General features: G+C 44.4%; 1 protein-coding gene across 1 annotated transcript; it reads left to right on the top strand.

The window, feature by feature from the left end:
- On the top strand, positions 1-25,682 carry SDE2 (SDE2 telomere maintenance homolog). The gene is made up of 7 exons (XM_053604056.1): positions 1-161; positions 3,376-3,493; positions 5,122-5,233; positions 7,201-7,370; positions 11,123-11,240; positions 14,251-14,761; positions 25,288-25,682. The coding sequence occupies exons 1-7, from the start codon at positions 42-44 to the stop codon at positions 25,507-25,509; spliced, it is 1,371 nt and encodes a 456-aa protein (XP_053460031.1). The 5' UTR covers positions 1-41; the 3' UTR covers positions 25,510-25,682.

Below are 25,682 nucleotides of genomic sequence, written 5' to 3'. Positions count from 1 at the left end.
TGTGGCGCTTAGTGTTTCAGGAGTGTCAAGCTTGAGGTGAAATGGCGGAGGCTGAGGCTCTGGTCTGGATCTGCGGCCCGGGCTTTGGCTGCAAAGCGGTGCGGTGTGCCTCGGCTAGGTGCTCTGTCCAGGATTTTATCCTCCGATACTGCCAAGATCAGGTGAGAATCGTGCTTCCTGTCGGGAAGGGGACAAGGGGCAGGGCTGGGTGCAAAGTGGTTCTCTCTAAAGTACGTCTATTCCCTGGGGTTTTCGTTCTTGAGGCTGACAGTTCCCCAGTTTTAAGGTGTTTCTTACTGATACTGAGGACTTCCTTAGTTAGCTTTGTTTCGTCGTAGTGATATTGGTTCTGTCCCACCACAGAAGGAGAAAAAAACCCACTCCGGTTACAGGCTTTTAGTCCAACCCTCAGTTAACAAACATTTTGTTTCTGTTTATTTATTCGTAAATAGACAGTTGGGCCTGATGACCTAAATTTAAGACTCAAGTCTTTACTTTCTTACTATGGTTTTGTGACGTGCATTTTGTCCAGTGATCGATCGCTCAGCCTTATTAGTTCCAACCTGAAGAAGTATGTCATGTTCAAACCCAAGGGGAAAGAACGGTTGGGGAGGGAAAATGGATTTGGGGTTAAGCACTCACATGTGTTCTGTTGAGGGCGTGGGTTCTTAGGGCCTGTTATTCAGATGCTTTCACTAATTATTTTATGATATCATTATCTGTACATATTTTTGATAAAACCAATCAGGGACTTTGAAAGTTACTTGTGTCCTTTTATTCATACCTAATTCCTAACTAAAATCCCACAATTTTACCAACTGTGAAATGTTAAGTCTGTTCAGTTGTCTAAAGAATTCAATGGCATCTTTGAAACTAATTTTAATTTTGACAGTTGGCCAGAACTTTTTTGTGTGTCTGGTGGCTGTCATATTCAGCCAGGATAGAGTTCTGTTTTTCTTTATAAACACGCCATATCCTTGCTTTCCTCAGCTGTTACCTCTGCTTGCTGTTTGTAAGCCTAACATGTTAACACTGCAATGTAAACCATATTTTTAAAACACTTGGGCTAATTCCATGTGTATTTGCAAATAATGTGGTTTTTCACCTTCCTCATTTTTCTTCCTGCTCTGTCATACTGTCTGAAAATTGTCAGCAGCACTTTGACTATCTGAATGAAAATTTTTCAGAACAGTTTCATTTTATTATCTTTGAAAATAACTCTTATCTCATTAGTACAATTTGGAAACTCAGAATTGATCCAAAGAGATCAGGAAAAATAGGATTTTTTATTTTTTTATTGAGACAGAGTCTCACTTTGTCACCCTTGTAAGAGTGCTGTGGCATCATAGCTCACAGCAACCTCAAACTCTTGGGCTCAAGCAATTCTCTTGTCTCAGCCTCCCAAGTAGGTGGGACTACAGGGACTACAGGTACCTGGCACAACACCCGGCTATTTTTTGTTGTTGTTGCTTTAGCAGGCCTGGGCCAGGTCGAACCCACCAGGCCTGGTGCATGTGGCCAGCACCCTAACCACTAAGCTACGGGTGCCCAGCGAGAAAAAGGATGTTAACTATGAGGAATATTAGAAGTAATTTATAAATAGGAACCAAGAAATATGATGGAATGGATTTAGGTACTTAGGAAACATGATCATAGGCTGGGTGCAGTGGCTCATGCCTGTAATCCTAGCACTACAGGAAACTGAAGTGGGAAGATCGCTTGAGCTTGGGAGTTTGAGACCAGCTTGAGCAAGAGCAAGACCCCGTCTTTACCAAAAATAGAAAAATTAGCTGGCTGTCTTGGTGAGCACCTTTAGTCCCAGATACTCGGGAAGCCGAGGCAGGAAGATTGCTTGAACACAGGAGTTTGAGATTATTGTGAGCTAGGCTGACACCACAGCACTCTAGCCTGGGCAACAGAGTAAGATTCTGTCTCAAAAAGAAATATAACTGGCTCGGTACCTGTAGCCCCGGGCCTAGGGTGCCAGCCACATACACTGGAGCTGGCGGGTTCGAATCCAGCCTGGGCCTGCCGAACAGCAATGACAATTACGACCCCCCCCCAAAAAAGAAAAAACACAAAAAGCTAGCATTGTGGTGGGTGCCTGTAGTCCCAGCTACTTGGGAGGCTGAGGCAGGAGAACAGCTCGAGGTTGCTGTGAGTTGTGACACCATGACGCTCTACCAAGGGCAAAAAAAATATGACTGTAGCAAATATGAATAGAAACACAATTTTTATAATGGGCATTTGATGAGATACTAGAATAAATAAGAATAACTCAGATTCACACTTACGGTTCTGATCTCAGGCAATCCTCTCTCCTCGGCCTCCCACAGTGCTAGGATTATAAGTGTGAGCCAGCACACCTGGCCAAACCTTTGCTTTTAAAAATACAGTCAGCTGGCTTGGTGCCCGTAGCACAGTGGTTATAGCATCAGCCACGTACACTAAGCCTGGCAGGTTTGAACCTGGCCTGAGACAGCTAAACAACAATGACAACTGCAACACAAAATAGCTGGGCATTGTGGTGGGTGCCTGTAGTCCAGCTACTTGGGAGGCTGAGGCAAGAGAATCGCTTAAGCCCAAGAGTTGGAGGTTGCTGCGTGCTGTGACACTATGACACTCCACTAAGGGCGACATAGTGAGACTCTGTCTCAAAAAAAAAAAAAAAAAAATACAGTCAGCTGACAATTTAACACACAGTTTAATGAATTTTTGCAATGTTTTCATCTGTTCTGTTCGTTGCTGGCCACTCTGACCTCTTCCATCAGTGACCCATTTTCTCCCCTCAGAAAAACTATTAATCCATTTATACACCGCTGTTTTCTTCATGGCATTATTCCTATAAACTTGGACGAACATGTTGCTGATTTCACTTCCACACTTGCCAAGTTTAACAAATATAGTGTGCATTCATTGTTCTAATTCAAGCTCTGATAGTCTTGCCACAACATACAAAAACACGTAACTATGATAATGAATGCCACTCAGCAAGACATTGCCACACGTTGACATGAACACAGCTATGAAATCTTACTGAGCTCTTTATACAACACTGCCAGTATAAGCGCATGGTGGCAATTTCTCAAACTTAGCATCCTCAATCCTCATATTAGAGAAGAACAAAGAAGCAGATTTTATTTTCATCAAAATGACTGAAATTTCTTCTATATATCATGACTGGGTAATGTTAGGAAAAATTATACCCAGAATGCATCATATGAAGTGACTTTTTTATTTTAGTAGTAGTAATTTCATAAACATTAATTGAGCATGCACTATCTGCATGTAATAAAAAGATAAACTAGGTTGCTTCCTGTAAGGAACTTGTCTCATGAAAGGCATTAAAAGAAAAACAACCAAACTTGTCTCTAGGATGTTCCGGTGGAATACTTCTTTGTGAAATGCAATGGAGCACTCATTAACACCTGTGATACAGTGCAGCATGGAGCTGTTTATAGTTTGGAACCCAGGCTTCTTGGGGGAAAAGGAGGTAGGTGGTAAAACTTGACTACTTAGCTATAGCACATTTGTAGTCTTTAGCCATAAATATTAAACTAACAAAAGCCTGTAATATATCAGTCTTATTTTGCCTTATGAAATCCTTTATTTACTTAACCTAATTTCTACTATTTTCCCTTTTATTCTTTGTGAGGAAGAAATATGTAATTTTTACCTTTCTCAGAGAACCTAGGCTATAAAATTTGAGAGATTCCTGGCTGAGCGTGATGGCTTACATCTGTAGTCCCAGCTACTCGGGAGGCAAAGGCAGGAGGATGGCTTAAGCCCAGAAGTTTGAGGTTGCTCTGAGCAAGGCTGAGGCCATGGCACTCTAGCCTGGGTGATAGATTCTGTTTCCAAAAAAAAAAAAAACAAATGAAAAAATCCAACTTTAAGAAATTCCCTAGCAAGCAGACTCAGGTGGTTAGATAAAAGAAAAATGTCTATTATTCTGCCCAGTTTGTTAAAAAAGTGGTCTTTTAGGCGGCAGCTGTGGCTCAGTGAGTAGAGTGCAGGCGCCATATACTGAGGGTGGCAGGTTCAAATCCAGCCCCGGCCAAACTGCAACCAAAAAATAGCCGGGCGTTGTGGTGGGCGCCTGTAGTCCCAGCTGCTCAGGAGGCTGAGGCGAGAGAATCACGTAAGCCCAAGAGCTGGAGGTTGCTGTGAGTCCTGTGATGTCACGGCCCTCTACCGAGGGCGGTAAAGTGAGACTCTGTCTCTACCAAAAAAAAAAAAGTCTTTTTAGCCAGGGGTTGTGGCTGGTGCCTGTAGTTTCAGCTACTTAGGAGGCTGAGGCAACAGAATCGCCTAAGCCCAAGGATTTGGAGGTTGCTGTGAGCTGTGACACCACAGCACTCTACCGAGGTTTAGTAAGTGAAACTCTGTCTCAAAAAAAAAAGTGGTCTTTTTAAAATCTGATTTTATCAAGATTTTGTATTGTATTATAGTTCTAGGAGAAGTCTAAAGTCACCTTAAGAATATGAACAATTCTTCATTTCTCCTAATATACTAACATGTGTTATTTTATATATATATATATATATATATATTTATATATATTTCTTTTTTTTTTTTTTTGGTAGAGACAGTCTCACTTTGTTGCCCAGGGTAGAGTGTCGTGGTGTCACACAGCTCCCAGCAACCTCCAACTCCTGGGCTTAGGCAATTCTCTTGCCTCAGCCTCCCGAGTAGCTGGGACTACAGGCGCCCGCCACAACGCCCAGCTATTTTTTGGTTTGCAGTTCAGCTGGGGCCAGGTTTGAACCCGCCACCCTCGGTATATGGGGCTGGCGCTCTACTGACTGAGCCACAGGCGCCGCCCTCATTTTTAATTCTTTATCTTGGAATCCAGGGATCTCTGGCTTTGCTAAAGCCCTTTAAAAATTTCAGTCATATAGGCATGCTATTTTAGAAATATAAAATGAAGTATGAAAGGCATGAAGTTGAATCAGTCTTTTTACCTTTTCTGCCTGGGTTAGAACATTTATATCCATCTCCTTTAAAAAAACAAAGTAGAGATTATCGTTAATCTTGGGTTAACAGACTATATTCACAAATTTGGCTTTTCTTCATCCTCAAACATATTTTAACCTGCTTTCTCCAAAAATGTCTGCTCAGGTTTTGGATCTATGCTCCGAGCACTTGGTGCTCAGATTGAGAAGACAACCAATAGAGAAGCTTGCCGGGATCTCAGTGGGAGAAGACTTAGAGATGTCAATCATGAAAAAGCGTAAGATGCCCAACTTTTGTGTTTTTGGAGAGACATATACAGTGATTTTTCTTTCTCTCTCTCTCTCTCTCTCTCTTTTTTTTTTTTTTTTTTCTGGAAACAGTCTCACTTTATTGCTCTTTGGTAGAGTGTCATGGCATCATAGCTTATAGTAACCTCAAAACTTGGGTTCAAGTGATTCTCTTGCCTCAGCCTCCGAGGTAGCTGAGACTACAAGCACCTGCCACAAAGCCTGGCTGTTTTTTTTTTTTTTTGAGACAGAGTCTCAAGCTGTTGCCTGGGTAGAGTGCCATGGCGTCATATCTCACAGTGACCTCAAACTCTTGGGCATCATAGCTCATAGCAATCTCAAACTCTTGGGCTTAAGTGATTCTCTTGCCTCAGCCTCCCAAGTAGCTGAGACTATAGGAGCCCGCCACAATGCTGGATATTTTTTGGTTGTAGTTGTCTTTGTTTGGCAGGCCTGGGCTGCATTCGAACTCGCTACCTCTTGTATATGTGGCTGGTGCCCTAGCCGCTGAGCTTCAGGTGCCGAGCCTTTTTTCTTTTCTTTCTTTCTTGTTTTTTTTTAGAGACAGAGTTTCACTTTATTGCCCTCGGTAGAGTGCCGTGGCGTCACACAGCTCACAGCAACCTCCAACTCCTGGGCCTAGGCGATTCTCCTGCCTCAGCCTCCCGAGTAGCTGGAACTACAGGCGCCCGCCACAACGCCCGGCTATTTTTTGGTTGCAGTTTGGCCGGGGCTGGGTTTGAACCCACCACCCTCGGTATATGGGGCCGGTGCCCTGCTCACTGAGCCACAGCGCCTCCCCTTTCTTGTTTTTTTTTAAGAGATGAGGTCTTGTTCTGGCTCAGGCTGGTCTTGAACCTGCGAGCTCAGGTAATGCACCTGCCTCAGCCTCTGAGAGTGCTAGGATTATAGGTGTGAGCCACTGGGCTGGGCCCTGTTAACAGTGATTATGGGCCAGGCATGGTGACTCATGCCTGTAATCCTAGTGTTGTGCCCAAGTTGCGGGATCCCCCAGATAAATCACCCAGAGACCAAGTCCAATGCAAAAGCAAGAGGTTGTTTATTTACAAGCTCGAGCCTGGGCTTCCTGGTCCTAGCACAGCAAGAGAGCAGAGAAGCCCCGATCTCAAAAAGGAGGGAGGTTTTTAAGGGTACAGAAAGAAAAGAAAAGGGAGAAGGTGTGAGGTGAGCCGCTGGAGCGAGCTGACAGGGGTCTAGGGGACCAAGCAGTATTCATCCTTGGCTGTCTGGGAGAGTGTTGCTATCGCTCGGAGCAGACGTGCAAGGGTGCAGATCATGGGGCAAGGGCGGGGGGGGGTCGCTGGGGGTGGATGGGTGTGGGGGAGGAAGCAGGTTGCCCAATGCCTTTGGTGTGCAGCTGCAAAATGAAGACTAAGGGACAAGATGAAGTTAGTTTTAACAAAATGGAGTTAACTTGGTCCTTACACTAGCACTCTGGGAGGCCAAGGTGGGTGGATTGCCTGAGCTCACAGGTTTGAGACCAGCCTGAGCAAGAGTAAGACCCTGTCTCTAAAACAAAAAATAGCCAGGCATTGTGGCAGGTGCCTAGAGTCCCAGCTACTTGGATAGCTGAGGCAAGAGAATCTCTTGAGCCCAAGAGTTTGGAGGTTGCTGTGAGCTATGACACTATGGCACTCTACCGGGGGCAACAAACAGAGACTCCATCTCAAAAAAAAAACAAAAACCCACTGATTATATAAATGCCATGGGTATTGGAAATGAAAGCTTAAAATGTTTATGCTCTAACTTATTGTTATGAGATTTAACCTTTTCTATAATTTAATGTTACTATATGCCAGCAGTAAGCATGGTTTACTTTTCTGAGGACATCAACAATAAGAGTATATTAATTTGTTGGGTGTACGTGTGTGTGTGTGTGCGTGTGTGTGTGTGTGTAATATCCATTCAGTGATATCTCTTTATCTTTCATCCCCAGAATGGCTGAATGGGTAAAACAACAAGCAGAACGAGAGGCTGAAAAGGAGCAGAGACGGCTGGAGCGACTGCAGCGGAAGCTTACAGAACCTAAGCACTGCTTCGCTAGCCCTGACTACCAGCAGCAGTGCCATGAAATGGCCGAGCGTTTGGAGGACTCTGTCCTCAAAGGTGAGAATGAGGATTCCTTAGTGTGGGCAGCAGGCATCCATAAAGCCAGCTGTTCTAGACTGCTGCACACTGTATGCAAAGAGCAGTTTTTAAGCTTTTGGAGGGTTAGAGAAGTCCAACAAGAATCTAATTTAGGGGTATCCAACTTTTTTTTCTGCCATACAGTGGAAAAAGAGTTGTCTTGGGCCACAAATAAAAACCACAAAACAGACTCGGCACCCATAGCACAGTGGTTACAACACCAGCCGCATACACTGAGGCTGGCAGGTTCAAACCTGGCCCAGGCCAGCTAACAAACAACGACAACTTCAACAAAAGAAAAGCTGGGTGTTGTGGCAGGTGCCTATAGTCCCAGCTACTTGGGAGTCTGGGGCAAAAGAATCGCTTGAGCTCAAGAGTTGGAGGTTGCTGTGAGCTGTGACACCACAGCACTCTCCTGAGGGCAACATAGTGAGACTCTGTCTCAAAAATAAATAAATAAATAAAAACACAAAACATAGTTGGGCATGGTGGCTTATACTTGTAAACCTAGCACTCTGGGAGGCTGAGGTGGGTGGACTCTATGAGCTCTCAAGTTCAAGACCAGCCTGAGCAAGACCCCATCTCTAAAAAAAAAAACAGTAACTGGGTATTGTGGCAGGTGCCTGTAGTTCCAGCTACTGGGGAGGCTAAGGCAAGAGAATCAATTGAGCCCAAGAGTTTGAGCTTGCTGTGAGCTGTGATGCCATGGCACTCTACTGATAAAATGAGACTTCGTCTCAAACACAAAACGCTACAAAAGCTGATGAGCAAAGGAAAGATCTGTGCCTAATTTTCACAATATCCATCACTATAGATAAGCAAAAAAGACCTCAAAAAGGCTACATGTGGCCATTGGGACACAGGATGGACACCCCTGAATTTGTCCCCTTGGGACACAGGATGGACACCCCTGAATTTGCCTTGAAATTTGTCCCCTCAAAGATGAACACAGTTTGTATGGTTCGGCGCCTGTAGCTCAAGCGGCTAAGGCTACCAACCATGTATACCAGAGCTGGTGGTTTTGAATCCAGCCCAGGCCTGCCAATCAACAATGACAACTACAACAAAAAAATAGCTGGGCGTTGTGGCAGGCGCCTGTAGTCCCAGATACTTGGGAGGCTGAGGCAAGAGAATTGCTTAAGCCCAGGAGTTGGAGCTAGCTGTGAGCTGTGATGTCATGGTACTCTACCCAGGGTGACAGCTTGAGGCTCTGTCTCAAAAAAAAAAAAGAAAAAGATGAAGAGTGTATTTTTTTTTTTTTTTTTTTTAGAGAAAGAGTTTCACTTTGTCATTCTTAGTACAGTGCTGTGGTGGCACAGCTCACAGCAACCTCCAGCTCCTGGACTTAGGCGATTCTCTTGCCTCAGCCTTCTGAGTAGCTAGGGCTATAGGCGCCCACCACAACTGTGGGCTAGTGTTTTTTAGTTGCAGTTTGGTCGGGGCTGGGTTTGAATCCGCCACCCTCGGTATATGGGGCTGGCACCCTACCCACTGAGCCATAGGCGCCGCCCTACACAGTGTATTTTTTTTTCAGACAGAGCCTCAAGCTATCGCCCTGGGTAGAGTGCTGTGGCATCACAGCTCACAGCAACCTCAACTCCTTGGCTCAAGAGATTCTCCTGCCTCTGCCTCCCAAATAGCTGGGACTACAGGCGCCCACCACGACACCTCTATTTTTTGGTCACAGCCATCATTGTTGTTTGGCAGGCCCGGGCTGGATTTGAACCCACCAACTCAGGTGTATGTGGCTGGCGCCTTAGCCGTTGAGCCACAGGCGCCGAGCCCACAGTGTATTTTTTAAAAAATGCATAGCCACACAACATTTGGTATACTTACCTCTTGAATTCAAGCAGTTTTTGTGTTTGTGTTTAGGAGTAAGCTAAATTTTCAGAAGATGTCTAGACCTCAATGTATTTGCTGCTAGGTTTAGGTTTTTTTTTTTTTCTTCTTTTCTTGAGAAAAGGTTTTGCTCTGTAACCATGGGGTAGGGTGCAGTAACATCATCATAGCTCACTACAACCTCAAACTCCTGGGCTCAAGTGATCCTCCTCCCTCAACCTACAGGCATGCATCCCTATGCCTGGCTAATATTTTCTATTTTTGGTAGAGATAGGGCTCTTGCTCAGGCTGGTCCTAAACTCCTCAATTTAAGTGATCCTCCTGTTTCGGCCTCCCAGAGTGCTAGTAAGCCACCACCCCTAAACTAGGTTAGTTTTTTTTATTTTTTTGAGACAGAGCCTCAAGCTATCGCCCTGGGTAGAATGCTGTGGCATCACAGCTCACAGCAACCTCCAACTCCTGGGCACAAGCGTGTCTCCTGCCTCTGCCTCCCAAGTAGCTGGGACTACAGGTGCCCACCACAACACCTGGCTATTTTTTGATTGCAGCCGTCATTGTTGTTTGGCAGGCCCAGGCTGGATTCGAACCCACCAGCTCAGGTGTATGTGGCTGGCGCCTTAGCCGCTTGAGCCATAGACACTGAGCCAGCCTAGGTTATTTTTTAAAAATTATTTTTAATAAGAATGATCCTCATTAGCATTTATTTTTATCATCCAAAACATTATTCTAGGCCTGTTATGAATTTAGTTAAATAAAAAGGAATCTTTATCCATCTAAGAGGATATGACATAATAGGAAAAAGTGTACACAAATAACAAACAAGAGGATAAATAATTAGGTTTGGGGACATTCAGATATGAACCTGTTAGTCTCAAAGTTACAAATTGGACAATGGTAGAAATCTAGTTCCAGAATCAGCATTTCATTTTAAATCTTTATAAATTTGAAATTAATCTCATTTTAATCACATAAAGTTTGATATCTTAAATTTTAATCTAGAGCTTTCAATCGTAGCTCTTTTTGCAATATGTATTAAAATTTCTTGGGTGCCCCCATATACTGAGGGTGGTGGATTCAAACCCGGCTCCGGCCAAACTGCAACAAAAAAATAGCCAGGCGTTGTGGCAGGCGCCTGTAGTCCCAGCTACTCAGGAGGCTGAGGCAAGAGAATTGCCTAAGCCCAAGAGCTGGAGGTTGTTGTGAGCTTTGATGGCATATCACTCTACCAAGGGTGACAAAGTGAGCCTCTGTCTCTAAAAAATAAAAGAAGTTTCTTTTCGTAGAGACAGAGTTTCACTTTATGGCCCTTGATAGAGTGCCATGGCATCATACAGCTCACAGCAACCTCCAACTCTTGGGCTCAAGCAATTCTCTTGCCTCAGCCTCCCGAGTAGCTGGGCTACAGGCGCCTGCTACAACGCCCAGCTATTTTTTTTTTTTTTTTTTTTTTTGGTTGCAGTTCAGCCGGGGCTGGGTTTGAACCCGCCACCCTTGGTATATGGGGTCGGCGCCTTACCGACTGAGCCACAGGCACCGCCCAGAAAGAAGTTTCTTTAAGGCCAGGCACAGTGGCTCATGTGTGTAATCCTAGCATTCTGGGAGGCCGAGGTGGTGGATTGCCTGTGATCTCAGGTTCAAGACCAGCCTAAACCAGACAGAGACCTTGTCTCTAAAAATAGCCGGGCATTGTGGTGGGCACCTGTAGTCCCAGCTACTTGGGAGGCTGAGGCAAGAGAATTGCTTGAGCCCAAGAGTTTGAGGTGGCTGTGAGCTATGAAGCCACGGCACTCTACCAAGGGCGACAAAGTGAGACTCTGTCTCAAAATAAATAAATAAAATTTCTTTAAATGTAGTCCTAATAGTAGAAATTGTGTTTTTAAAATCCTGGTTAGGTATGCAGGCTGCCTCTAGCAAGATGGTATCCATAGAAATCAGCAAGAATCTGAAACGGCAACGGCCTACCAAAACAGCAGACAAAGGAGCCAGTGCAGGGAAAAGGAAATGCTTATGGTAAGTAGGTTTCATTTTTATTCCAAATCGATCTTTGAGGACTGACATGTATTTGCTTCTTGTCTATCTGGCATAAACACATTTTTATGTAATGTTTGATGAGAGCTCAGAAAATACCTAGATTCACTTATTCAGGTTTCAAAGATTGTCACATTATACATAGTGGTTTCTATTCTGGTTTCTGCCTTGAAGGCCATTAATAGAATTTTTTTTTTTTGAGGCTGTCTTACTTAGTCTGCCCTGGGGTTGAGTGCTGTGGCGTCATTGCTCACAGCAAGCTCAAACTCTTGGGTTCAAGTGATTCTCTTGCCTCAGCACCCCCTCCCCCCCCCACAGTAGCTGGGAGTACAGGCACCTGCTACAATGCCCGGGTAGTTTTTTGGTTATTTTTTTTTTTTTTGGAGATGGATCTTAGTTTATCACCCCAGGTAGAGTGCCAAGGTGTCATAGCTCACAGCAACCTCTAACTTTTAGGCTCAAGTGTTTCTCTTGCCTCAGCCTCCTGAGTAGCTGGGACTACAGTCACCTGCCACAACACCACACTATTTTTAGAGATGAGGTCTGTCTCTGACTCAGGCTGGCTGAGAACTTGTGAGGTCAGGCAGTCTACCCACCTTGGCTTCCCAGAGTGCTAGGATAACAGGTGTGAGTCATTGTGCCTGGCCTCATTAATAAAATCTAAAGGATAATTTTTTTCCTTATAGTGAAGAGTTAACTTTAAAAAATTGCAAGGTACGCTATTTGTTTTGTTTTCTCTGTTTTTTTTTTTTTTTGTTTTCTCTCTTTTTCATAGTCATTATCCAGGTGTTTGGTCACTTTGCCAGACCTTTCTTCACCACTTTTGTGCATGCAAAGCACAGCAGCACTTTCACTTAATTCTTCTGATGGTTCTCTCACCCCTCCTAGTTGGTTGTCTGATTGGGCCAACTTCTAAAAAATAAGTACAAATGGATCTTAATTCCTTGTTGGCTTCCCCTTGGGGAATAGAAAGATAATTATTAACCAGAGATCATATAACACTGTGAGTTCAGCATAGAATTCTGGGCGTTCCTTCTGAAATGGGAATTAAGTGTTCCTGAGAGAAAAGGTAGTGGTACTGCTTGTTTTTTTAAAAATCAGGTTTATTGGGCAGCGCCTGTGGCTCAAGGAGTAGGGCGCCGGTCCCATATGCCGGAGGTGGCGGGTTCAAACCCAGCCCCTGCCAAAAATCACACACACAAAAAAAAATCAGGTTTATTGTGGCATCATCTATATATAGTAAAATTTACCTTTTTTGGTTGATTGATTCTATGACTTGTGAAAAATACTAACCACCATCACAGTTGAGATATAGAGTATTTTAATTACCTTACACAGTTGCCATGTGCCCCTGTATAGTTAACTCCCTTCCCCCTCCTCAAGACCTTTGTAATTTCTGATCACAGAGGTGATATTTATTCCTATAGTTTAGTCCTTTCTAGAATGTCTGGCTTCTTTCACTCAGTGTAATGCTTTTAAGATTCACTCATGAGCCAGGTGTGGTGGCTCACCCCTATAATCCCAGCACTTGAGAAGGCTGAAGTGAGAGGATTGCTTGCAGCCAGGAATTCAAGACTAGCTTGAGCAAAAGAGTGAGGCTTTTTTTGTTTGTTTGTTCTGTTTTTTTGAGACAGAGTCTTACTTTATCGCCCTCAGTAGAGTGCTGTGGCATCACACAGCTCACAGCAACCTCCAGCTTCTGGGCTTAGGTGATTCTCTTGCCTCAGCCTCCTGAGTAGCTGAGACTACAGGCGCCTGCCACAACGCCTGGCTATTTTTTGTTGCAGTTTGGCCGGGGCTGGGTTTGAACCCACCACCCTCGGTATATGGGGCCGGTGCCCTACTCACTGAGCCACAGGTGCCGCCCGAATGAGACCTTTCTATATCAAATATTAAAATTAGCCAGTTGTAGTCCCAACTCCTTGGAAAGCTGATATGGGACTATCATTTTAGCCCAGGAACTCAAAGGTACAGTGGGCTATGATCATACCATTGCACTCCAGCTTGGATAATAGAGTACATTGCTATCTCAAAAGATAAAAATTTAAAAAGATTCATCCAAGCTTGGTGCCTGTAGTTCAGCGACTAGGGCGCCAGCAACACACACTGGGGCTGGCAGGTTTGAACCCAGCCCAGGCCTGCTAAACAACAATAACAACTACAACAACAACAACAAAAAATAGCCAGGTGTTGTGGTGGGTGCCTGTAGTCCCGGCTACTTGGGAGGCTGAGGCAAGAGAATCACTTAAGCCCAAGAGTTTGAAGTTGCTATGAGCTGTGACGCCACTGCACTCTACTGAGGGTGACATGAGATTGTCCAAAAAAAAAAAAGAGAGAGAGAGAGAAATTCATCCACAGTAGCACAATGTACACATGTCACTGGTTCATTCCTTTTTATTGCTGAGTATTATTGGTTGGTATGATTGTACCAGAGTTTATGCATTCTCCATTTGATAGACACTTGGGTATTTTCCAGGTTTTAGCAATTATTTATAAAGTATAGGCTTTTCTTTATAACTGTTGATTATCTAATTTCCAGCAATTGAAATTAATTTAATATGAGAGAAAACGCAGAGTTTTTCTTTCTTTTTTTTTTTTTTTAGAGACATAGTCTCACTTTGTCACCCTTGGTAGAGTTCTGTGGCATCACAGCTCACAGCAACCTCCAGTTCTTGGGCTTAGGCGATTCTCTTGCTTCAGCCTCCAGAGTAGCTGGGACTACTGGCACCTGCCACAATGCCCGCCTATTTTTTTGTTGCAGTTTGGCTGGGGCCGGGTTCGAACCCACCACCCGGTATAGCCACAGGCGCCACCCCTGAAATTTTTTTTTATGTTTATGCCTCTGTAATGAATCTTATTCTGAAGTTTACCTGCTCTTTCCTGATCAAGCTACCTGCTTTTATATAGACTGAGTCTGTTACCTGGACAAATTGGAACTCTTTGCTATACATAGAAGCTGCAAATGTGTTACACCTTTCTCTTGCTCTGACAGGTTTGGTGTGGAAGGACTAGAGACTACAGTGGGGTCCGGTTCTGAGAGCTCAGATGATGACAGAGAAGCACCTAGTACCTCAGAAATGAGCATCCATGCTCTAAAAAATGTCAGTGATAGTGTCGAGATGGCAGCCAAATTTCCCAGTAGTTCTCAGAGGGTAGAAGTAGTGAACACAACCTTTGGATCACCAGAAAAACTACAAATTCCAGAGATGGCCTCTACAAAAGATATTTTAGAAGACTCATTTGCTGAACTGGGAGAGTTGGGAGAGACATCTACCAAGGAGCACATGGACAGCAAGATGATTTTAGAAACAGAAGAGACCCAAGAGAGAAAGGAGGCAGAGGGTGAAGAATCTATAGACGAGGGAGCAGTTGGGGCTGGACTGAAAAAGGATAAAGAGACAAAAGAAAGGACTGATGGGGAAACAGCTGGCAAGGTAACACCTGGAGAAGATAGAGAGAAAGCTTCTGTTGCCAAACTGGAGGAAAGCCAGCCAGGAAACACAGTAAGTACTTTTGGGAGCTCAGTGTCTAGAGTCAAGTCAATTTAATGTCTACAATAAGTCATTAAAATGACAGGCCAGGCACGGTGGCTCACGCCTGTAATCCTAGCACTGAGGTGAGGTGGGTGGATTGCCTGAGCAAGAGCGAGACCCCGTCTCTAAAAATAACTGGGCGTTAATAGCAGGTGCCTATAGTCCCAGCTACTTGGGAGGTTGAGGCAAGAGAATCATTTGAGCTGAAGAGTTTGAGGTTGTTGTGACCTGTGATGCCAGTGTACTCTACCGAGGATAACAGAGTGAGACTCTGTCTCCAAAAAAAGCAAAAAAGAAAGAAAATGTGCCTTTTCCCATCAGCTGCATATCAAAAGGACTATTTAATACTAATAATACAGATGATGAGGAAGCTTGTCTTGTTCCCCACCTTCCCAAGAGATTTTTTTGGCTGGGCATGGTGGCTAATGCCTGTAATCCTAATCCTCCACGGTGGGAGGATCCCTTGAGCTTAGGAGTTCTAGAACAGCCTGAGCAAAAAGGAGACCCCATCTCTACTAAAAATAAAAAAATTAACTGGTGATTGTGGCAGGTTCCTATAGTCATAGCTACTTGGGAGGTGGAGGCAGGAGGATCACTTGAACTCAGGAGTTTGAGGTTACTGTGAGCGAGGCTGATACCATAGCACTCTAGCCCAGACAACAGAGTGAAACTCTCTCAATCAAAAGATAAAATTTTTTAAGCTCTTTTTTTCCCCCAGTAATGTGTTCATTTCATTCATGTTTTCAAATTTCTGGGTATAGACATTTTTGTAGTAGTCAATGAACATCTTTTGTCTCTCTGTGGTATCAGTTGTTATTTCTACTTTTTCATTTCTGATTAAACGTCTTAGAGATTTTGCTTTTCTGCTTCTAATTAATCTGGCCAAGAGTGTATCAATTTTATCTTTTCAAAGAGCCAACTTTTTGTTTTATTTCTCTTCTAAATGAATGATCTCAATTTTGTTTAGTTCTGTTGTGATTTTGGTTATTTCTTTTCTTCTGCTGGATCTGGGATTGGATTGCTCTTCCTTTTCCAGCTCCTTGAGATGAATGAGTCATTAGATTGTTGACTTGCCCTCTTTCAGATTTTTGGATGTGGGCATTTAGTATGATGTTTCCCTCTTAAGATTGCCTTTGCAGGGCAGTGCCCATAACTGAGTGGTTAGGGCTCTGGCCACATACACTGAGGCTGGTGGCATCAAACCTGGCTCGGTCCAGCTAAAACAACAATGGCAACTACAACAACAACAACAAAAATAGCCAGGGATTGTGGCAGGTGCCTATACTCCCAGCTACTTGGAGGCTGAGGCAAGAGAATCTCTTGAGGTCAAGAGTTTGAAGTTGCTGTGTGCTGTGACGCCAGGGCACTCTAGCGAGGGTGACGTAGTGAAACTCTGTCTCAAAAAAAAGACTGCCTTTGCGGTATCCCAGAGGTTTCGATAACTTGTAGCTTCATTATCATTGTGTTAAAGGAATCTAATGATTTCCTTCTTTACCTCCTCTTTGTTTAGTAGTAGGCTGTTTAGATTCCTCAATTGTTTGAGGATGACTGCTTCTGTTGGCATTGAGTTCTACTTTTATTCTGTTGTAGTCCGTAAACAAGGTATGATTTCTAATTTTTTTTTTAATTTGTTGAAGCTTAATTTGTGTCCTAGGATGTGATGATCTTGGACAATGATCCATGAGCTGATGAGAAGACTGTATATTCAGTAGTATTGGGATAAAATGTTCTGTAGATGTCTGTTAAGCCTAATTGTTCTAGAGTCAAGTTTAAGTCCATCGTTTCTTTTTTTTTGTAGAGACAGAGTCTCACTTTATGGCCCTCGGGTAGAGTGCCGTGGCGTCACACGACTCACAGCAACCTCCAGCTCTTGGGCTTATGCGATTCTCTTGCCTCAGCCTCCCGAGTAGCTGGGGCTACAGGCACCCACCACAACGCCCGGCTATTTTTTGGTTGCAGTTTGGCTGGGGCTGGGTTTGAACCCGCCACCCTCAGTATATGGGGCCGGCACCCTACTCACTGAGCCACAGGCGCCACCCAGTATATCGTTTCTTTTAGTTTCTGCTTGAAGGATCTGTCCAGTTCTGTCAATGAGATGTTGAGGGCCCTGGCTATTACGGTGCTGTCGGTTATGATACTAGGTTTGTTTTATAAATCTGGCAGCCATTTATGTTAGGTGCATATATGTTTAGAACTGGTATATCCTCTTACCATATTGTTCCCTTGACTAATATACATACAGTGCTGTCTTTATCTTTTTGTTGTTGTTTTAAAGCTGGTTGTATCTGCAAAGAGGATTGTGACACCCACTGTTTTTTTTTTGGTATCCATTTGCATGATACACTGTTTTCAACCCCTTCACCCTTAGTCCTGATCCTTAATCCTTGCTCTCATCCCTTGGAGCCCTTACTGTCAAAGCCTTGGGTTGTTAGATGTGTTTCCTAAAGACAGCAAATACTTGATTAGTACTTTTTTTATCCAGTCAGCCAGCCTGTGCCTCTTCAGTGGGGAATTCAAGCTGTTTAAATTTTTTATTTTTGAGACAGAGGCTCACTATGTCGTCCTTGGTAGAGCGCCATGGCATCAAAGCTTACAGCAACCTCAAACTCTTGGGCTTAAGCAATTCCCTTGCCTCAACCTCCCAAGTAGCTGGGACTACAGGCGCCTGCCACAACACCCAGCAATTTTTTTGTTATTGTTGTCATTGTTGATTAGCAGGCCCTGGCTGGGTTCGAACCCACCAGCCCTGGTGTATGTGGCCGGTGCCCTAACCACTGAGCTATGGGCACCAAGCCTGCTGTTTGGCTAATTTTTGTGAGACAGATTCTCACAGTGTTGCCCAGGTAGAGTGTGATAGTACCAGCCTAGCTCACAGCAGCCTCAAACTTAGGAGTTCAAACAATCCTCCTGCCTAAGCCTCCTGAGTAGCTGCGACTACAGGTGCCCGTCACAATGCCCAGCTAATTTTTCTATTTTTGATAGACACATGATCTCACTCTTGCTCAGGCTGGTCTTAAACTTTTGAGGTCCAGGGAGGAGCTTCAGCCTCCCAGATTGCTAGAATTAGAGACATAAGCCATTGCCCAATATGCCTAACATTCTGTTTGGAAACTCTCTGAATGACTCCTTCAATTATTTTAGCTCCCTTATTTCTAATTGTGTCTAGATCAGTGGTTCTCAACCTTCTAATGCCACGACCCTTTAATACAGTTTTTCATGTTATGGTGATCCCCAACCATAAAATTATTTTCATTGCTACTTCATAATTGTAATTTGCTACTGTTATGAATCGTAATGTGTTTTCTGATGGTCTTAGGTTGTGAAAGGGTTGTTCGACCCCCAAAGGGGTCGCGACCCACAGGTTGAGATGTGCTGGTCTAGAATCTTGGGGACTTTGTCCTATCTTTCTTTCTTTCTTTTTTTTTTCTTCTAGAGACAGAGTCTCACTTTATTGCCCTGAGTAGAGTGCTATGGCATCACAGCTCACAGCAACCTCCAACTTCTGGGCTTAGGCGATTCTCTTGATAGCCTCCTAAGTAGTTGGCATTACAGGCACGTGCCACAATGCCCAGCTAGACTTTGTCCTATCTTTCATTACATTTTTGTGTCAACTTTTGGTTTTCCATTTTTCCTTCAGTTCCCTTCATTGTTTTTGCCATCCATAATCTGAATTCCCTTTCTTCCATTTCCATAATTTCTTTGTAGTTGGGATCTTCTGAAGTAGCTACATTGTCATCCCTTGTGGTAGATAATCTGATCTGATTCTTCATGATGGCGGTGATTTTTTTGTTGGTTCTTCCTCATGTGTGGTTTCTTCTTTGACTCTGGGTATATTCTTCTTAAGGAGGGTTAAAAATTTTTTTCCTAAGATACTAGGGGGCACGTCAATATTATGAAAAAAATAGCTGCTTTTGGATGTGAAAGCTCCAAGGCTGGAAATTTAATTTCACAATGTCTTGTGGCAAGTTGTCAAGGAGATTGGGACCAATTTTCCTATTCTGGGAGCAAACATCGTGCAGGTGGGGTGCAGTGAGCAGAGCTGTATGTCTGACAATCAAGGGTGCTGCAGCCTGTCTCTGGAAACTGTGACCTCTGTCACTGAGGCAAGGGATGTGGACTCATGATCCAGATTGTGCCTAGAGTTTGAAAAGTGGCCTATGAGCTCAGCACTTGTAACTCAGAGACTAGGATGCCAGCCACATACACCAGAGCTAGTGGGTTTGAACCCAGCCTGGGCCTGCCAAACAACAATGACAACTGCAACAACAAAATAGCCAGGCGTTGTGGTCGGTGCCTGTAGTCCTAGCTACTTGGGAGGCTGAGGCAAGAGTATCACTTAAGCCCAAGAGTTTGAGGTTGCTGTGACGCCATGGCACTCTACCGAGGGCGACATAGTAAGAAAAGAAAGAAAAGAAAGTGACACCTGTGGCTCAAAGGAGTAGGGCGCTGGCCCCATATGCCAGAGGTGGCGGGTTCAAACCCAGCCCCGGCCAAAAACTGCAAAAAAAAAGAAAAGAAAAGAAAAGTGGCTTATGGTAGGAGCAGGACCTCCCTATTCCGTTTAGGAGAGCTGTGGGCTCTGCCCAAAGATGGCTACCCACACCTGGAAAGTGGAGCTGAAGTTGGTTCCACAGCTGATCCCCGAAAAGCCACACCGCTCTAGACCCTCATGGCCTTCAGTGAATTCAGTTTCTCAGGGTGGGAGAGCCTCACTCCGCTACTATTTGATAGGCACCCAGGTTACCCGCTTCCCAGAGTTTACTCTCAGACCTGCCTGTATTCTAGAAGAGAAGCACCTAGTCGCAGGTTGGCAGCTCCATCACTAAAGTGAGCCTAGGCCAGACCACACACCCTAGCTCCAGCCCGCAGCTGCAGGGCTAGTGTCTGAGCACCCAGCAGTCTCGTGGACGCCCAGCTCCCTCATTTCGCCCTCTGCTCTCTATGTGCAGGGTGTGGGAGCTGTCCCTGGGTCTCCCCGTTCCCTTGCACCCATTTTTTGTGTCAGCCTCCTTTTCCTTCTTAGCTTTTCCACCATATCCCATGCTGTCACTCTGTGCTTTCCCATCACTTTTTTTGAGGAGGAGGATCTAGAATGTGGCAGCTGGTCCTCCCTCTTCTCCCTGACCTTTTTTTTTTTTTTTCCTTTGTTCTTTTGCCCAGGCTAGAGTGCTATGGTGTGAGCCTAACTCACAGCAACCTCAAACTCCTGGGCTCAAGTGATCCTGCTGCCTCAGCCTCCTGAGTAGCTGAGACTACAGGGGTTCACCCACTATGATACCTGGCTAATTTTTCTGTGTTTAGTAGAGACAGAATCTTGCTCGGGTTAGTCTTGAACTCTTCAGCTCAAGCAGATCTCCCACCTCAGCCTCTTCAGAGTGCAAGGATTACAGGCGTGAGCCACCATGCCTGGCCAAGCTCCTGAATTTATACTACTTTTCCACCTTGCCATGAAGGTGGTATCCTTGATTCCATAATTCATCAATTCTAAGATGCACATTTTAGCATCTCTGAAATGAGATGTATATTATAGCTTAATTTGTATTGTTCTTTCTCAATATGGTCAAAAGTGGAGGCTTATTAGATGGCATTTTAAATTAGATGCTATGTGCTCATTTTTCCTGTCACTAAATTGCTGCTCAGTTTTTTCTTTCTCATGTGAAAGATATTTTGAACCATAATTGTAAGCTGGATGTGAAGCTTTCTGAAGAAAAGGAATCACTCCTTAATTTATCATTAAATCCTAAGTCCTACATTCAGTGGTTTTTTTTTTTTTTTGGAGATGGAGTTTCACTATATTGCCCTTGGTAGAGTGCTGTAACGTCACAGCTCACAGCAACCTTAAACTCTTGGGCTTAAGTGATTCTCTTGCCTCAGCCTCCCAAGTAGCTGGGACTACAAGCGCCCACAATAAAGCCCAGCTGTTGTTGTTTTTTTGTTGTTGTTGTTGCAGTTGTCATTGTTATTTTAGCTGGCCAGGGCTGGGTTTGAAAGTCCCAGCTGCTGAGCTACAGGCACCAAGCCCAGCTATTTTATTATTGTTGTTGCAGTTGTCCTTGTTGCCTGGCAGGCCCCAGGCTGGGTTGGGTGCCAGCCACATGCACCAGGGCTGGCGGGTTCAAACGCGGCCCGGGCCTGCCAAACAACAATGACAACTTCCACAACAAAAAAATAGCCAGGCATTGTGGCAGTTGCCTATAGTCCCAGCTCCTTGGGAGGCTGAGGCAAGAGAATCGCTCAAGCCAAAGAATTTGAGGTTGTTGTGAGCTGTGACGCCCTGGCACTCTACTGAGGGTGAGAAAGTAAGACTGTGTCTCCAAAAAAAAAAAAAAAGTCATTTTCATTGGACTTACTTTCTGTCAAATAGTTGATTATTTATTTTCAGTGGACTTGCAGCAAAAATATTTTGTGTGTGTTTTTTTATTTAATAGTTTGCTTTTTAGAGTAGGTGAAACCTGGGTGGCGCCTGTGGCTCAGTGAGTAGGGCGCTGACCCCGTATACCAAGGATAGCGGATTCAAACCCGGCCTCGGCCAAACTGCAACCAAAAAATAGCCGGGCGTTGTAGCAGGCGCCTGCAGTCCCAGCTGCTCGGGCAGCTGAGACAAGAGAATCGCATAAGCCCAAAAAAGCTGGAGGTTGCTGGGCGGCGCCTGTGGCTCAGTCGGTAAGGCGCCGGCCCCATATACCGAGGGTGGCGGGTTCAAACCCGGCCCCGGCCAAACTGCAACCAAAAAAATAGCCGGGCGTTGTGGTGGGCGCCTGTAGTCCCAGCTACTCGGGAGGCTGAGGCAAGAGAATCGCTTAAGCCCAGGAGTTGGAGGTTGCTGTGAGCCTTGTGACGCCACGGCACTCTACCGAGGGCCATAAAAAGTGAGACTCTGTCTCTACAAAAAGAAAAAAAAAAAAAAAGCTGGAGGTTGCTGTGAGCCGTGTGACGTCATGGCACTCTACCGAGGGCGGTAAAGTGAGACTCTGTTTCTACAAAAAAAAAAAAAAAAGTAGAATAGGTGAAACCTAAGCTACTTAATTTCCTTTGATAAACACATAGACTAAAAATTGTTTAACTAACACCTCCCCAATCCCTATTAAATAAGCAGAAATCCATAGATTGCCCTTTCTGGAAAGGATATTGAAATCTTATGCTAAGAGCTTTAATTTGATCCTCATGTTATCTTTGGAGTTGTAAACACGTAATTTTTATGTTAAATGTATACATTAGAAGCTTTATCCTGATTAAAGTCTTTGAAAAACAAATAGAGGACCAATAGAATAAAACCTGATATTTGATTTTCAGTGTTAACCGTGGAAGTTTTGTTATTGGTATTGTGATAATAGTTGTTGTATTCTTTTTTTTATTTTTATTTTATTTTATTTTATTTTATTTATTTATTTTTTTTTGTAGAGACAGGGTCTCACTTTTATGGCCCTGGGTAGAGTGCCGTGGCCTCACATAGCTCACAGCAACCTCCAACTCCTGGGCTTAAGCGATTCTCTTGCCTCAGCCTCCCGAGTAGCTGGGACTACAGGCGCCCGCCACAACGTCCGGCTATTTTTTGGTTGCAGTTTGGCCGGGGCCGGGTTTGAACCCGTCACCCTCGGTATATGGGGCTGGCGCCTTACTGACTGAGCCACAGGCGCCGCCCAATAGTTGTTGTATTCTTATTGTCCAGGTGTGATTTTTCAAAAACACAGAAATGGTATTTTAGATTTGGCCATAAATAATGAAGGCGAAGTTCACTCCAGAAATCTAACATAGTAGTTTAAAAAAAAAAAAAAAAGATCAGGCTGGACGTGGTGGCTCACGCCTATAATCCTAGCAGTCTGGGAGGCTAAGGTAGGTGGATTGCTTGAGCTCACAGGATCAAGACCAGCCTGAGCAAGAGTTGAGACTCTGCCTCTAAAAACAGCCAGGCGTTGAGGCAGGTGCCTATAGTCCCAGCTACTCGGGAGGCTGAGGCAACAAAATTGCTTGAGCCCAAGACTATGAGGTCGCTGTGAGCTATGACACCATGGCACTCTACCCAAGGTGACAAAGTGAGACTCTTATCTCAAAAATAAAAAAAAAAAAGATCAACTACAAATATAAAAGAGTCCAGCCCCAGAGCACTTTACTCTTTTAAAAAAAAACTTAGTGTAAGGGCGGCGCCTGTGGCTCAGTGAGCAGGGCGCCGGCCCCATATGCCGAGGGTGGCGGGTTCAAACCCAGCCCCGGCCAAACTGCAACCAAAAAATAGCTGGGCGTTGTGGCGGGCGCCTGTAGTCCCAGCTGCTTGGGAGGCTGAGGCAGGAGAATCGCGTAAGCCCAAGAGTTAGAGGTTGCTGTGAGCCGTGTGACGCCACGGCACTCTACTGAGGGCGGTACAGTGAGACTCTGCCTCTACAAAAAAAAAAAAAAAAAACTTAGTGTAAGAGAAAGTTATTGTGCTTTGAATATATTTTAAAAATTGGCTTGGTGGGGCAGCACCTGTGGCTCAAAGGGGTAGGGCGCCGGCCCCATATGCCGGAGGTGGCGGGTTCAAACCCAGCCCCGGCCAAAAACTGCAAAAAAAAAAAAAAAAAAATTGGCTTGTTGCCCACAGCTCAGTGAGTAGGGCACCAGCCACATACACTAAAGCTGGTGGGGTCGAGCCCGTTACGGGCCTGCTAAACAACAACAACTGCAACAAAAAAATAACCAGGTGTTTGGGCAGGTACCTGTAGTCCCAGCTCCTTGAGAGGCTGAGGCATGAGAATTGCTTAAGCCCAAGAGTTTGAGGTTGCTGTGAGCTATGATACTACAGTACTCTACTGAGGGTGACATAGTGAGACTCTATCTCAAAAAAGAAAAAAATTGTCTAAATCCAAATGTTTTCATTCTTTGTTGGCATTGTTAGAAGTATATATTTAATTTTGTCTTACAGTCTGTAAAGCTACTTGGTGGATAGGATAGTTGGAAATCTATTGAACATTATTTTGAGCTATGTGAGTGTGAACTCTGACAATCTTTTTTTTTTTTTTTGAGACAGAGTCTCACTATGTTGCCCTGGGTAGAGTGTCGTGGCGTCACACCTCACAGCAACCTCAAACTCTTGGGCTGAAGCAATTCTCCTGCCTCAGCCTCCCAAGTAGCTGGGACTATACGCACCCGCCACAACGCCCAGCTAGTTTTTGGTTGTAGTTGTCGTTGTTTGACAGGCCCAGGCTGAATTCGAACCTGCCAGCTCTGGTGTATGTGGATGGCATCCTAGCTGCTGAGTAACAGACACCAAGCTGAACTCTGACAATCTTAATTATTCAATTAGAATAGAAAGCCTTAATCTATTAATTCCATAGAGGAGGCAAGGTAATCTCATTAAAATTAAGCATTTAGGGGTGGTGCCTATGGCTCAGTGAGTAGGGCGCCAGCCCCATATACCAGGGGTGGTGGGTTCAAACCCAGCCCTGACCAAACTGCAGCAAAAAAATAGCCAGACGTCGTGGTGGGCACCTGCAGTCCCAGCTACTCAGGAGGCTGAGGCAAGAGAATCGCCTAAGCCCAAGAGCTAGAGGTTGCTGTGAGCTGTGACAACATGGCACTCTACCAAAGGTGACAGAGTAAGACTGTCTCTAAAAAAAAAGAAAGAGAAAAATAAAGCTTTTAGGGTGCCACCCTATTAGGGTGGTAATAGTAGAAGGAAAAGCTGAGTGTATTTTACTCAGGACAATAAGAAAAGTCAGCTCAGCACCCATAGCTCAGTGGTTAGGGTGCTAGCCACATACACTGGGGCTGGTGGGTTTGAACCTGGCCCAGGTCTGCTAAACTACAAAGACAACAACAACAAAAAAAAAGAAAAGAAAAGAAAGCCAGGCGTTGTGGCAGGTGCCTATAGTCCCAGCTACTTGGGAGGCTGAGGCAAGAGAATCACTTAAGCCCAAGAGTTTGAGGTTTGCTATGGGCTGTGATGCTACAGCACTCTACCAAGGGTGACATAGTGAGATTGTGTCTCAAAAAAAAAAAGAAAGGAAAGAAAAGTCAGAAAAGAAGAAAGGAATACTAAGAATCTGTTCAGGAATCCTATACTCCTGTTTGTGTTCTCTTTCTCCTAAACATATAGGCAAAATAGTTTATTAATAATGTATATTGAGATTACCTATGGACTAACATCTAGATGTTTATTAAAATTTAGTAACAGTATGTGACAATAGAATATAATTTTTATTTTTATTTTTTGGAGACAGAGTCTCACTTTGTCTCTCTTTGGTAGAGTGCCATAGTATCATAGCTCAAAGCAACCTCTTGGGCTCAAACAATTCTCTTGCCCCAGCCTCCCAAGTAGCTGGGACTGCAGGTGCCTGCCACAACCCCTGGCTATTTTTTAGAGACGAGGTCTTGCTCTGGCTCAGGTTGGTCAGACCCGTGAGCTCAGGCAATGATCCACCTAGGCCTCCCAGACTGTTACCACCGCATCCGGCCTCATAATGAAATGTAGTTGACAAGTGGTAGCCTGTTCTAAACATTTTCTCTTTTTCCTCCCTCAGATTATTGGTAAGGAAACTATAGATTTGTTGGCATTCAACTCTGTTGCAGAACTGGAACTGCTGGGTTTTGAGAAGCTCAAGTGTGAACTGATGGCCCGTGGACTGAAATGTGGGGGAACTCTGCAGGAGCGGGCAGCAAGACTCTTCTCTGTCAGAGGAGTGGCAAAGGAACAGATTGACCCAGCTTTGTTTGCCAAGCCTTTGAAAGGGAAGAAGAAATGAATTCCATCAGAGCTGATTTCTTCTTTCTTTGTATACCAGCATTTATAATCTGTATAATGTAGACCCTTAGCCTATATTCCTTTTGATTTTAAAAGCTAACTTTTTAATGATCTAATTCTAACTGTTCCATTTTTCATTTAATAATTCATTTAAAGAATTAATGTGTCAAACCA

The sequence above is a fragment of the Nycticebus coucang genome, chromosome 10 (assembly GCF_027406575.1).
Source record: "Nycticebus coucang isolate mNycCou1 chromosome 10, mNycCou1.pri, whole genome shotgun sequence".
NCBI lineage: Eukaryota > Metazoa > Chordata > Mammalia > Primates > Lorisidae > Nycticebus > Nycticebus coucang.
This window is presented reverse-complemented; position numbering and strand designations above follow the sequence as displayed.

Bases quoted from the DNA above. Each gene is read 5' to 3' on its own strand.
- SDE2 (XM_053604056.1), top strand. From the start codon at position 42: ATGGCGGAGGCTGAGGCTCTGGTCTGGATCTGCGGCCCGGGCTTTGGC. The intron at 162-3,375 runs GTGAGAATCGTG...ACTTGTCTCTAG, and splicing joins TCCGATACTGCCAAGATCAG to GATGTTCCGGTGGAATACTT. The intron at 11,241-14,250 runs GTAAGTAGGTTT...TTGCTCTGACAG, and splicing joins GGGAAAAGGAAATGCTTATG to GTTTGGTGTGGAAGGACTAG.